Source organism: Onychomys torridus, chromosome 22 (genome assembly GCF_903995425.1).
Source record: "Onychomys torridus chromosome 22, mOncTor1.1, whole genome shotgun sequence".
Classification (NCBI taxonomy): domain Eukaryota; kingdom Metazoa; phylum Chordata; class Mammalia; order Rodentia; family Cricetidae; genus Onychomys; species Onychomys torridus.
Window position 1 is genome coordinate 14434839 of NC_050464.1, and position 13393 is coordinate 14448231.

General features: G+C 34.4%; 1 protein-coding gene across 1 annotated transcript; it reads left to right on the forward strand.

Annotated features, from left to right (window-relative positions):
• Positions 1 to 208: 208 nt before the first annotated feature.
• LOC118572626 (vomeronasal type-2 receptor 116-like) lies at positions 209 to 13160 on the forward strand. Its single transcript, XM_036172351.1, has 6 exons — positions 209 to 303; positions 6308 to 6599; positions 6966 to 7769; positions 8971 to 9198; positions 10298 to 10421; positions 12259 to 13160. The coding sequence occupies exons 1-6, from the start codon at positions 209 to 211 to the stop codon at positions 13158 to 13160; spliced, it is 2445 nt and encodes an 814-aa protein (XP_036028244.1).
• The last annotated feature ends 233 nt before the right edge of the window (positions 13161 to 13393 follow it).

Genomic DNA, 13393 nt, shown 5'->3' on the forward strand with positions numbered 1-13393 from the left:
TTAAGTTCTCAAATGGAGGAAGATAGCTTGCATTCTACTTATAATAAAACCCTGTGAAAAGAAAAGGAGAAAGCAAGATATAGGATGAGAGTCAGCAGATAGACAATTAGGAGTGAAAATACATTCAGGTCCTTGAAAAACAATTGTGTTTATGCTGAAACCTGGATGGAGTGCCAAGTTATCAGCCCTGGAATATAGAACAGGAAACATGATCAGGGAAACAGCTTACTCTGAAATTGAAATAGCAAATATGGTGACAGAAATCCATTCACATGAATGTGCCTATGTGACTGAATATGGAAAGTGAGTTTGTTTTGTCTTTTGCCCTCTTACTTGATCCTCCTCACATTTTGATTGGATCCACACAAGTATTTTTTTTTCTGATAATCATAACAAAAATCACATTGAATATGTGACCAGGAATATATTCTATTGCAATTATATTTATGTGTCTTATTGTATAATTTTATTTTACCCTCATAAGGTCTTAATTTAAAAGATAAACATATATATCCACATTCTCACCAGGAATAGTTGTCACTAGAGATTTTTTATCTTAGTCATTCTGACTTGTGTAAGTTAGAAGACCAATGTTCTTTTGATTACCTTTGTCTGATAGCTAAGGCTGTTGAACTTTTCTTTAAGTGATTCCCAGCCATCTGAGATTCTTCTGTTGAGAATCTCTGATTAGGTCTCTACCCTATTTTTGAATTGGATTATTTGGTCTCTCAATGTCTAGTTTCCTGAGTTTTAATATATTTTGGAAATCAGCCCCCTGATATACAGTTTTTGAAGATACTTTCTCTTTTGTAGTCTGCTATTAGGTCCTTTTGACAGTGTCCTTTGCCTTAGAGAAGATTTCCATTTTTACAAAGAATATCTTCCTTATAGTTTGGACTTCATAATGTTTCTAATTTGCTACTTTCTTGCAATAAACATCTTATTTATATATTTAACATAATATTTCACATTAAAGGACATAACATTTGCTTATGTCTAATCTATTTAACCTCATTAATAATGTCATTTAAGGTTCCCTGAAATAGTAATGGTTTTACCACCCATTAATTTTTCCAGTCACTCATATTATCATTTTATCTGAATTTCTACCATATTGCATTTTTTTGATTTTTCAAAGGAAATGATGTGAAATGGGAAACATTCAGAAATCCATAGTGGGCATGTTTGTATTTAGTCTCTTGGTGCTCATCTGTACCTTGAAACAATCCTTACTCTACTCAAAATACTGGCAACAATCAATGTGTAGGTTTTATGGGGTTTTTTGTTTGTTTGTTTGTTTTGTTTTTAGTTTTGCCTATATCTAATGATCATTGTTGTTGAAAACTTTTTAAAGTAGGTACTAGCTATATGTATTTTTCTTTTGTACAAGTTCTGTTCATGTAATTACCCATTTGTTGGTGTAGGCTTTATTTCCTTGATTTACAACTTCTTCAATTAATTGAAACTTTTGGACATGAGTCCAACGTCTAAAGAAAAAAATGAAGCATGTTTTTTCCCATTATGTGGTGTACTGATGATATTTTTTTTTTTAGCTGTACAGAATACTTTTTCTGTTTAGTTTTGTTAGTTGTATCTTCATTTTGTATGGTAATATTTCTGATATCTAAGGTATTTGGTGTAACAATGTTATTCTCTCCAATAAGTTCTTGCCAACCTTAATGGTTGACAATTATTAGGTGTTTATTCTTCTATCACATTTAGTGTTTCATGTTTTAAGCTAAGGACTGTGATCATTTTGAAATGATTCTTATGCAATGCACTGTCTTGTATGTTGATACCCAGCCGATCAGCTGCCTTTGTTGTGTAAGCTGTTTGTCCTCAACTGCTCATTTTCCTCCTTGCTTAAAAAAATTTGGCTGTACCATTAGGGTTTAAAGGTAATTACAAATATCTATAAGTACCAGCTTACCCTGGAATAATGGTTATCATCAAAAAATCTAACCATAAGAATTTGAAAATCTTTTGGCAAAGAGAAATCATTTGATGTTGGTGGGCATTAAAATGTACAGAGATGTTATGGAAAACATTCTGGAGGCTCATCAAACTTTCAAAGGTGAAGCAAAATGACATATGAAACAGAATTCCACTTCTGGTCTCATTCCAAAAAACTGCACTCAGTCTTGAAGATTTACTATCACTGTGAATAATGTTTTATCATTTTTTGTTTTTAATTTTTATTGTTTCTTGTAATTTAAATACATTTTTCAATATTAATTTTATTTATTGTTTTCATTATAAGTTTACAGTTATTTAAATGTTATATAACTAGATATACATTTCTCCAAATTATTAACCATTTCTTCATGATGAGAAGATTCTCTTTTCTGTCTTTTCATGCATGTGTGTGTGAGAGTGTTTGTTGAATTTGTGCATAATATGCTATAGGATGAATACACTTGTACCAGCTTTAAAATTCAATCAATGTATTATTTTTTCTATTTACATGTTTTTATTATTTGCAATGTGTTCATTAAGATTTATTTCATCTCCGATGCCAGTGTAGTTATTATTTTGTGTGCATTACTAATCAATGAATAATTTTTTTAACTTTAAACTTTTACATGTAAACATATTGTCTTTGAGTACATAATGGAGGCTATCAAGATAAATACCAGGGTTAGAAATTTCAACAACTGCGTGGTGTTGTTACATGCCTTTAATTCCAGAACTCAGGAGGCATAGCCAGGTGGATCTCTGTGAGTTCAAGGCCAGTCTGGGCTAGGGAGTAATTTCAGGAAATGCACAAAGCTACAAGTACACTCTTTTACAAGTGGACACACAATCCTACATCCTTTTCATGTAATTAATAACCAAATGAACAGAGCATGAGACATAGGAGGTTTGTCAAATAAATTTACTATGTATTGTGAGAACATTCATACAATGAGAGGTGCTCAAGTTATATCTATCCCTTCTCTTTAAGTTCTTATTGATAACAAGTTTCATTCTATCAAAGTTCACTATTGGGAACCCATGATTTCATAGGGCTTACTTACAGAAAATAAGTAAGGTCTTTCTGATGACAGTGTGATGACCCAGATCTGATCACACTGAAAATTCTTTACTTAGTACATACGAAGATAATTTGTCATTTCATAAATAGTATCTACCTCCCACATTTAAAAAATATTGTCAAGTCAGCTTCTTATTTTTTCAAGTTGTATTAACTATTAAGATGTCTCTCTAAGGCCATTTTTCTTCATTTGAAGGTATGAAGGTAACTGTTGTTTAACTTGAGAGATTTAACAAAATCACGGTGTTGGATCTTCAAACACATATTGATTCTTTTATTTGTTTTAATGATATTTTATTGTTGGGAAATATTGTTATTGTTGGTTCCAGTGTAGCATAATAATATAATGGGGTACCGAACAGCAAAGTCTATTAAACCAGAAGCATACTTTATTCTAGAAAAAAAATCAAAGAAAAACAAAAGAAATTTTCTGTAGGGGACAAAGTTTATCAGTTACCTGAGACCACAGCCAGAGTTTGGGATTATGAAGCTGTGATAAAGGGGGAGGGTTTCATCCCACTTTTTATAGCAAAAGTAAACATCAGGCACAGGGTTCATGATAGGAGTCAAGTAGAAACATCAACTGTAGCTAGAGTTATCTCCAGACCTGCCTGGACTGCAGCTGCTTAGACCCAAATATACACACAGAGGCATACATTAATTAAAACTGTATTGCCTAATGGTTGAGGCTTCTTGATAGCTAGAACTTACATCATAAATTAACACATTTCTATAACTCTATACTTTGTCACATGGCTTATGGCTTACCAGTACCTTTACATCTTGGTTCTCATGGCAGCGACTGACAGCTTCTCTCTTACTCAGCCTTTTTGTACCCAGAATTCTCCTCTCCCTTTGTTCCACTTATACTTCCTCCCTGGCTACTGGCTAATCAGCACTTTATTTATTAAACAATTAGAGCAATACATTCACAGCATACAGAAGGATATCCACAGCAATCTAGCATGAGATACATACTAGAAGTCACATAGAAACAACTATTAGAAGTTAACTTTGGTCCATGCATTTGTTGACTATAAGGGGCAATGAGTTTAAAAGTTAACCATTGGCTATTGACAGAGGAGCTGGCTATAAGCAGAGAGTCATGGTTAGAAGTTAAACTTTTGAGCTGATGACTGTCTGCTTTAATTTTAGGTTTAAAATTTTATATTTATATATTCCTGGGAACTTTACTTAGAACCATTAAAATATTTATTTCTCTGTACACATTCATATATATATATATATATATATATATATATATGTCACATTTGAAAACACATATCACTAATTTGATCATAAATGAGGTCTAATTTCCAATATGATAAACATATCCTGGTTTAGGAACAATAATATCATAAATGTAATTGGTACCCTTAAGTGCAATGAACCATATTGTAGAACTAGAGCTGGAATAAGCATCAAGGAGATACATTTTGACTAGAATTGTATTATTCCATATCTCTTTGAATTAAAGTACACATTAAATTTTCATGAGAATCTCAGGTTAGTTATTCCAAAGAAGTGTGCAGGAACATAGCCAGTTCTATATATTTTAGCTATGTGGTCAGGTTGATTAAATACATATTTTATTTAAGGTTTTCTGTTTTAAGTTGAGTATTACTATGAACAAAATATCTTAGGGCCAAGTCAACCATTATTCTTTTCTGGAGCATTTACTTAGAACCATTTTGTAATTAAAGACCTGATGTGAAAAACAAACCATAATTTCATGTGGACAGTCTGTACATAAAAAATATAAAAGACGAATTGTAAAAAAAAAAAAAATATGATTATTGTTTGTTGAGATTAAATGCTTATCTTTTTCATTGTAAAAGAAAAATCTCAGTCAGAGGGATCTTTATTCAACATGTTGAGAGTTTGAGCAGAAACAAGAGCAGACATTCAGATAACAAACAAGCATGAGGGTCAAAGGACATTTTACCTCAGTTAGAGGAAAATGACTTGGACTTACCAGTCAGAATCAGCAGTGAGACCCAGTAGAGCCTACCATAGAAACACTTTCCTAGCTACAGTTTGTCTCTCCCATGGCAATTTATCCTTAGAATCAATGTTGAGTTTTGTGATTTTAACAAGGATCTTTTTAGAAGCTAGTAATTTTATTCTCTAATAACCTATTAATGTTAAAACAAAGTAAAGGAAAAACATTAATAATGACAAAATAAAGACCATAGAGGTCTGATATTTTCTCCATGGTCATGTATAATATGGGTGTGTGAATCCTATTGGACTCAATGGGACAATGACATTTAACAGTGGTCACCATTTTGGACTGTCCCAAGAAGTTACATTGAATATGCTTGCTTTATGATATCATATGGAAACTTAACCTCCAAGTCAAATGGTTGCTTCCATCTTGATGAGGATCCTCAATTCATGTGTGCAATAAACCAGGTCATATATTCTGTTCAAGTGAACTCAGCTCCAGGATAATGTAATTACTTGTATCAGGGCATTCAAAGTTGTTGTGTAATCCACTTTGTGTGGGAGGTAAGAACATAGTGAATGAATAAAGAAAAATGCAGGCAGATGGAAGAAATAGCAAAAACTTGCCACAAAGTAGCCCAGGAGATTCAAGTTATGACTATAGACTGTTAAACTACAGGAAGTTTACTCAGTCATTTGCTCTTCATTGTATGAGTCTGAGAAAGGAGAGGGAGGTGGCATGGAAGAGAGGGAAGGTTGTTCAAAGATATGTGGTTTGATGCTGGACTCCTAAACACTCTCAGGTTCATATCCAAGGTTGTTTGGGATTGATACTTTCAATATTGGCAGACATTCCCATAAACATTATTGCTTCTTCATTAAAACAAGTGAAAGGCAGCAGTCTCTCCATCTTTGTACAGACAGAATGATTATGGTATGGGGGAGATGGGATTTTTATATTACTGAACGGGGAGCCTTTAAGTTTGGAAGTCTCCATCAGCTGATTATATCACTAACGTATAAAAAATAGGGGGTTTTATTTGTGTTCCCACATACTAGAGATGCCAAGGTAAATATTAGTGTAGGTCCAGGTACCTGTCAGAAAATTTTAGACACACCCAAGTCTTTTAGATAATTAAACCATCGCCTACTATATACCATGGCATTCAAATAAGTCCCCATCATGACAAAAATTTTTGTTTGTAGATCCATAACATTGGAGGTAAAAAAGACATTGGTACCATATCATCTGCAATGTACTCCAGCATCGTACTGTTAGATATGATATGAGTCCACACCATGAATATTCACAATCTTTCTCTGCAGATTCAAGTTGAGGAGCTACCAGTTTCCTTTGGCCTTCATATTTGCCATTGAGGAGATCAACAGGAACACTCACATTTTACCCAACACATCTCTAGGATTTGAGCTCTATAATGTAGAAAACAATCTACGGGATATTATGCAGCAAGGTTTTTTTTGTCTCACAGGAATGGGAATAAACATTCCCAATTACACATGTAGAAGAAAAAACAAGGCTGCTGCTTTACTTACAGGAACTGAATGGGAAACATCTGTACAAGTTGGGAGACTTTTGAACCTCTACAAATATCCACAGGTGAGGAACATGGCCAGGAGGGTGGTACAAGAAACCCATTTAAACTTCAGACATTTGAGATGATTTCAATGTAAGAGGTGAAGCTGTGACATTCATCTATCAAAGAAATAAATCAGGTATTTGGTCATCTGTCCTCAAATATTTCTCTTGAGATAGAGAAGAGGAAGATGCTCAAGCCTGTAGTGTGTGTATATAAAACTCTGTGTCTTGCGAGAAATCCCCATAAATATCTTTAGAAACAAGATGTGAGTTTAAAATACCATGAGAAGAATGTAGTCTATACCAATATAAAGTGTCATCTCAGGTTTAAAGCTTTATTCTATGTGAATGTTATGACTTTTGTTTCCTATTTGAAATTTCCTTCAGATTACTTTTGGGCCATTTGACACTATGCTAAGTGATAGAGTCCAGTTTTCTTCTCTCTACCAGACAGCACAAAAGGACATGTCTCTGTCCCGTGGCATTGTCATTTTGATGGTTCATTTCAACTGGACCTGGGTGGGACTGGTTCTCACAGATGACCACAATGGGGCTGAGATTTTATCACAGTTGAGAAGAGAGATGGACAGGAACAGAGTGTGTGTGGCTTTTGTAGAAATGATTCTGGACAGCCAGGTTTACTTATACTTAGAAACCAGATCAATTCATCGAAATATCCAGAAATCATCTGCAAATGTTGTTTTCCTTCACGATGTCACTCACTATTTATATTATCTAATATTATATATACAAATACATTCAATTACTTGGAAAGTCTGGATCATTAAGACACAATGGGATATAACTAATGGTTCTCCTTATTTCATATTTGATCCATTCCATGGTAGTTTCATTTTTGCACAACACCATGCTGAAATTTCTGGTTTTAGGAAGTTTATCCAGACATACAGGCCTTCCAAATACCCAGAAGACTATATCCTTGCTCTTTTGTGGAACATATATTTCAATTGCTCATTTTCTGGACCTGACTGTAAAATTTTGGATAACTGTCTACCCAATGCTTCCTTGGAAATGTTGCCTGGAAATGCTTTAGAAATGGAGATGACTGAAGAGAGTTACAATGTATATAATTCTGTATATGCTGTGGCTCACAGTCTCCATGAGATGACTCTGAAGCAAGTACAAATTCACCCTCATGAAAATGGGGAGGAAATAATCTATCCTTGGGAGGTAATTTCTCTTTCTGTATATATTATTAAACACACTGTGACATACTGAGGTTTCCTAAAAGCAAACAAAACATGATTTTACACTCTGGCGGGTTTTACCAAAAAACACCTGAGAGACTGTTTGTAATTCATTGTCTAGAAGTCTTTGCAGACACTGTGTCATTGTTCAGGTTGAATGGGTGGCCATAAAGATTAATTGTATGTCATTATCTGCTTTGTCTTACACTTTGACTCAGAATCTTCTTATGATTCTATACTCAATTGAAACCCCATTATGTCTAAGTATATTGCAGAAGAGAAATAGGAGAACTATATCTTTAATTGTCAAATTCTATTAGATCCTTAAAGTTCCAATTATGAAGTAATGTTATGATTCCTAATTGACCATTTTATTTCATTTTGGACATTAACTCCCCAACTTACAAAGTGAAACTTTGAGTCGATTACTATTGTGGAAATTTTCTTGAATCAACATTCATTGATTACTAAAAGTCTCATTAATAAAAAAACTTGGAACCAGAAATTGGGGTTAAAAGCAAGAGATCAGAAAAGCAGAAAGAATTCAGCAATGTTCTTACCACTTGGAGACCCTCAGCCAAAGAGACCTACTTCCTGTATACCCACACCTATATGTATTTCTGTTCTGTATCTCACTTCCTTTCTCCACCTGCCCAGCTACATCATTTCCTGTCTCTCTGTACAGACCTACAGATCTCTATGGTTACATTAAAGGCATGTGTCACTATGTCTTCATCTGTTCCCCAAGGTAGCTTTGAATTCACAAAGTTCCAGACAGATCTGTACCTCCCTCGTGACAGGATTAAAGGCATGAGCACCATTTCCTGACCTCTATGTTTACTATAGTAGATGGGTTTTTCCTCTAATCCTCAGATAAAGTTCATGAGGATGCACAATATATTGTGGGACATAATACATCACCACAATACAACATTGAATAAATCATTTTTCTTGTTTGCTTGTTATTGTGTGTTTGTGTGTATGTGTATGAATTCGTTCTTTTGAAATTAGCTAACAAGAAACATTATGATATATTCATTTTTAATCTTCATCTATTAAAGTGTTTATAGCTTGATATAGCTTACAATTCCTATCAGGGATTTAGAACAATAAGCCCATTACTTCATTGGGTTCTGTTGATTTTCTGGGAATAAATTCATCATGAAATTCTGTATCTCTTATAGCTTCACCCTTATCTCAAGAATATCCATTATAAAAATGGTGCTGGTAAACTTATGGTTTTGGACTCACAAAAGAAATTAGAAACAGAATATGATATTCTCAACATCTGGAATTTTCCAGATGGTCTCAGACAAAAGATGAAAGTTGGAACATTTTCTCCCAAAGCTCCACAGGGCCAGGAACTCATTTTGTCTGACCATATGCTACAGTGGGCCACAGGATTTGCAGAGGTGGGCTGGATCTTAACTCCTTGCTTTGATCTCTATGTCAATAAACATTTGTTTGTGGATAAAATGAGAGTTAGTTCCTTACAGAATGTCCCTCTTTAGTCATAAAATGACTGCAATATGAGGAAGTTTTTATTGCATTATTCTGAGTAATGTGATTGTTTATTTTTCTATACTTTTTTCCTGTGGGCACTTATTTCCAGTAATAAATACAGTGTCTATTTATTAAGATTTCATTCTTGTCCTGAAACAACTTGACAAATCTAGTAATTGGACTGCCAGATTAAAAATATCAGTGCATGGTCATTTGATTTCAGACAGGTAGTAATGCACAATAGTATGGAAGGCACATGTGCAAGGTTTACATACATGTCTTCCTGAAAAAAAAGGGAGAGAAAGCAATTTGTCAAACAACAACAACAACAACAAAACTATGCTGACATAATAGCAATGACTTTATAGGATCACATTTGTCACGAGCAGTTTATAATGATTCAGGTTATCACATTGGCAAAAATCTGTGAAAGTGAGTCATGTTATATCTTCAGTCAGGTAGTAGATAGATGTCAACACTGCACTTCAAATCTCTTTTTTTTTTATTTCAGTCCTTAACAACAGCCAATCAAATAGTGATATGTAATGGTGGAGTATGTCTTCTTGCTTCAATTACCCTAATGTGGGTCATTGCTCACAGAGATTCACAAAGACTATTTTATGTGGTAATTCTAAAACCTGTGAGATTGACTAGTATAAATTAAGCATGACCATTGGGGGAAAAAAGCTGCTTACTCCAGCTATGAGGGAGTACACACTAGTATCCCCATGCCATTACAGCAGCCCATTTATACAAGACTCAGTGACCAAACTTCTTATTTTGCCCTATCTTTTATATTTTCACAATTGTTCAGATTTCTATTGTCTTTGGATCATTGATCATCATGGGTATAATATATTGAAATTAGAAAGAAGTGCTACATCCAAACAAGAATCTGCTATAAATATTTATAAAAACTTGCCATCTCATTGTTCAGTGTTAAAAAAAAAGTGTTTTATTGTTTTAAAACTGTGCATTCCTGAATATTTTCTTTTGAATATTTCTCAGCTTCCTCGCTCTGTGTGCAGTGAGAGCTGTGTTCCAGGATTCAGAAAATCCCCCCAGGAGGGCAAGCCTGTCTGCTGCTATGATTGCACTCCTTGTCCAGATAATGAGATTTCCAATGAGACAGGTAAGTGTCAGTGATCCTGGCATATTTCCCACCTCTCTACAGTGTTCTGAAAGGTGTAAACAAATGAACAAGTTCTGTGAAGGAACAGTAGTGAGAAATCCTGTGATTCTTTCAGTTAGAAGTAAAAGTATTTTGGTTCATTTTTGACACCAGTTTAAATGGTGCTCCAGCCATTGAAAATAATATTTATTTATTTGATGCATTATTGGCATTGTTCCATTCAAAGAACAACTATACTCAGAATAGAGTAGTCTGCCTTATTCACCATAGCATTACACAGACACACACACATACATACACACACACACACACACACACACACACACACACTCTAAACCTTGTAAATTCCTGACTTTCCATGTATTTCAAAGAATACTCAATTTACAGTGAACACACATTTAATAGTTTGATCCTTCAGACATTTATAATCATAATTTCAGTCATAGTTCTATATTTATCAGAGGTTATAAAAAAGTCAAATTTGATTTAACTGTGGACATATTTTTAAACGTTTTATTTTAGATTTTCATTCATTTTGTTTTATCTTTGAGTATTGCCTTCATGCATGTAAGTGTACCATGTACTTGCTTAGTACACATCAAAGTTGGAAGAGAGATTCAGATATCCTGGTGATGAAGGCATGGATAGCATTGATCACCATGTGGATGCTTACAACTGAAACCAGGTCCTCCTTAAGAGTAACAGATCAATGCTATATATTTCAAAACAGTGAATCCTCTACCTCAAATCCTATCAAATGAAGTGTAAATGTATTGAAAAAAAATCTTACTTGTATCTTTATAAAGTATTTTTCATGACTTAAGTAACCCGTTCTTTCACTGAGAATATATGGGGTTGTGTATATGAAGCATTCTTGCTCTGTTTAGAAACAACAGAAGTCAACTCACAAAATATAGTAGAGTCATAGTGCCTTGAGAGTGTGAGTACAACAGTAAGGCCCATCTAGAGAAAATAAATAAAATGCTGATAATGGAATAAAAGATTCCATAGACACTAGCAAAATGGTGAATTTAATAGGTTTTTAATTAGAATTTTCAACAACAATTAAATTGCAAATTCCACTTTGAAAAAATATTGAATACTTTTAATTAAAGTATGAGATAGTATTATTTTAATGAAAATATATAAGTACATTTGAATTCAAGATGAAACTCACAAATTAGCAAAGATGAAGCATCACAAAATTATTCCATTACCGACTAAGACTAAAACAAGAGTTTTATATCTATCTGTAAAATAGGACCTTTCTCCCTGGTAATGATTAAACATTTTCATAAGTGGAGTGTTTCTATCTTTCAAGAACCTAATAATTATCATTCTCACAAGCACTATCAGAGAATAAACACACTGGAGAATTCAATAAATTCTATGGAAATAGTTTAATTTAGATACTGAGTATGAGAACAAAGCTAAAAGAAAGAAATTTCAGGGTATATAAAGAAGTACTTAACTAACATGACAAAATCACACAAGGGAATTCAGAAGGAGGTGATTCTATGAACAAATCAGGTTTATGTAACTTAATTCAATAATTTGTGACAATGTAAATTGAAAATATTAATCATCACTTAACTAATAATATATTTAAGTATAGCAATGAGAAGGATAGACTTGTTCACTTCATGTCCAACACAGAAGATGGGCAGTATTGAATTGAATTGATTGATTAGAGAGTATTTGTTAATTATTACTATTGAGAACAGATTTACTTTAGTCTGAAACAACCAGTAAATGCCAGAGAGCTGGTGCTGGGAAGAGGCTTGAGATAAAACTGGAACCTGAGTAGAGACTCACAATAACTTTAATTCCTGAGTAGATATGGATCATTGTGTGAAGTGTCCAGAAAGTCATTATGCAAACACAGAGCAGAACCACTGCCTCCAGAAAGCAGTGACTTTTCTGGCCTATGAAGACCGTTTGGGGAAGGCACTCACCTACTTGGCTTTGGGCTTCTCTTCACTAACAGCTGGTGTTCTTGGGGTCTTTGTGAAGTATCACCACACTCCCATTGTCAAGGCCAACAATCAGGCTCTCTCTTACATTCTGCTCATCACTCTGATCTTCTGTTTTCTCTGTCCATTGCTTTTCATTGGCCATCCCAACACAGCCACCTGTATCCTGCAGCAGAGCACATTTGCAGTTCTGTTCACTCTGGCTCTCTCCTCAGTCTTGGCCAAAACTGTTACTGTGGTTCTGGCTTTCAAGATCACATTTCCAGGGAGACTGATAAGATGGATAATGATATCAAGAGCTACTAATCTTATCATTCCTGTATGCACCCTTATCCAACTTATGCTGTGTGGAATTTGGCTGAGCACTTCTCCTCCATTTCTTGACTCAGATGCTTACTCTGAACATGGCTACATAATTATTATATGCAACAAGGGCTCAACTATTGCCTTCCATTCTGTCCTGGCATACCTCTGCTGCATGGCACTTGGGAGCTACACTGTGGCTTACCTGTCCAGGAACCTGCCTGACACATTCAATGAAGCCAAGTTCATCACTTTCAGCATGTTGGTGTTCTTCAGTGTGTGGGTCACCTTCCTCCCTGTCTACCACAGCACCAAGGGGAAACTCATGGTGGCCATGGAAGTCTTCTCCATCCTGGCTTCCAGTGCAGGTCTCCTGGGATGCATCTTTCTCCCCAAGTGCTACATCATTTTGTTCAGACCACATAGGAATGTGCTTCTTCATGTCAGGAACAAAGCAAATTGAGGAGGAAAAGTGGATCTTACAGCTTAGTCCATGTTTTTTTTCTTAATTTTATACAAGTCTTCAAGTCTGTTTAGAATGAACCCAATTTTCAGAGATCATAGAGCAATTTAATTTTTTATATTAATTGCTTTCATTTAATATTGAAATTCATCTTTATTCTCTACTCTTCTAACATTTTTACATATTTCTCTAAACTGGAAAGCCTATTTCCATAAAATTCATTGTATATCTCA

Coding starts and splice junctions, on each gene's coding strand:
- LOC118572626 (XM_036172351.1), top strand. CDS start 209: ATGATCAGGGAAACAGCTTACTCTGAAATTGAAATAGCAAATATGGTG. Junction 304..6,307: donor TATGTGACTGAATATGGAAA/GTGAGTTTGTTT, acceptor CTTTCTCTGCAG/ATTCAAGTTGAGGAGCTACC. Junction 6,600..6,965: donor ACCTCTACAAATATCCACAG/GTGAGGAACATG, acceptor AATTTCCTTCAG/ATTACTTTTGGGCCATTTGA.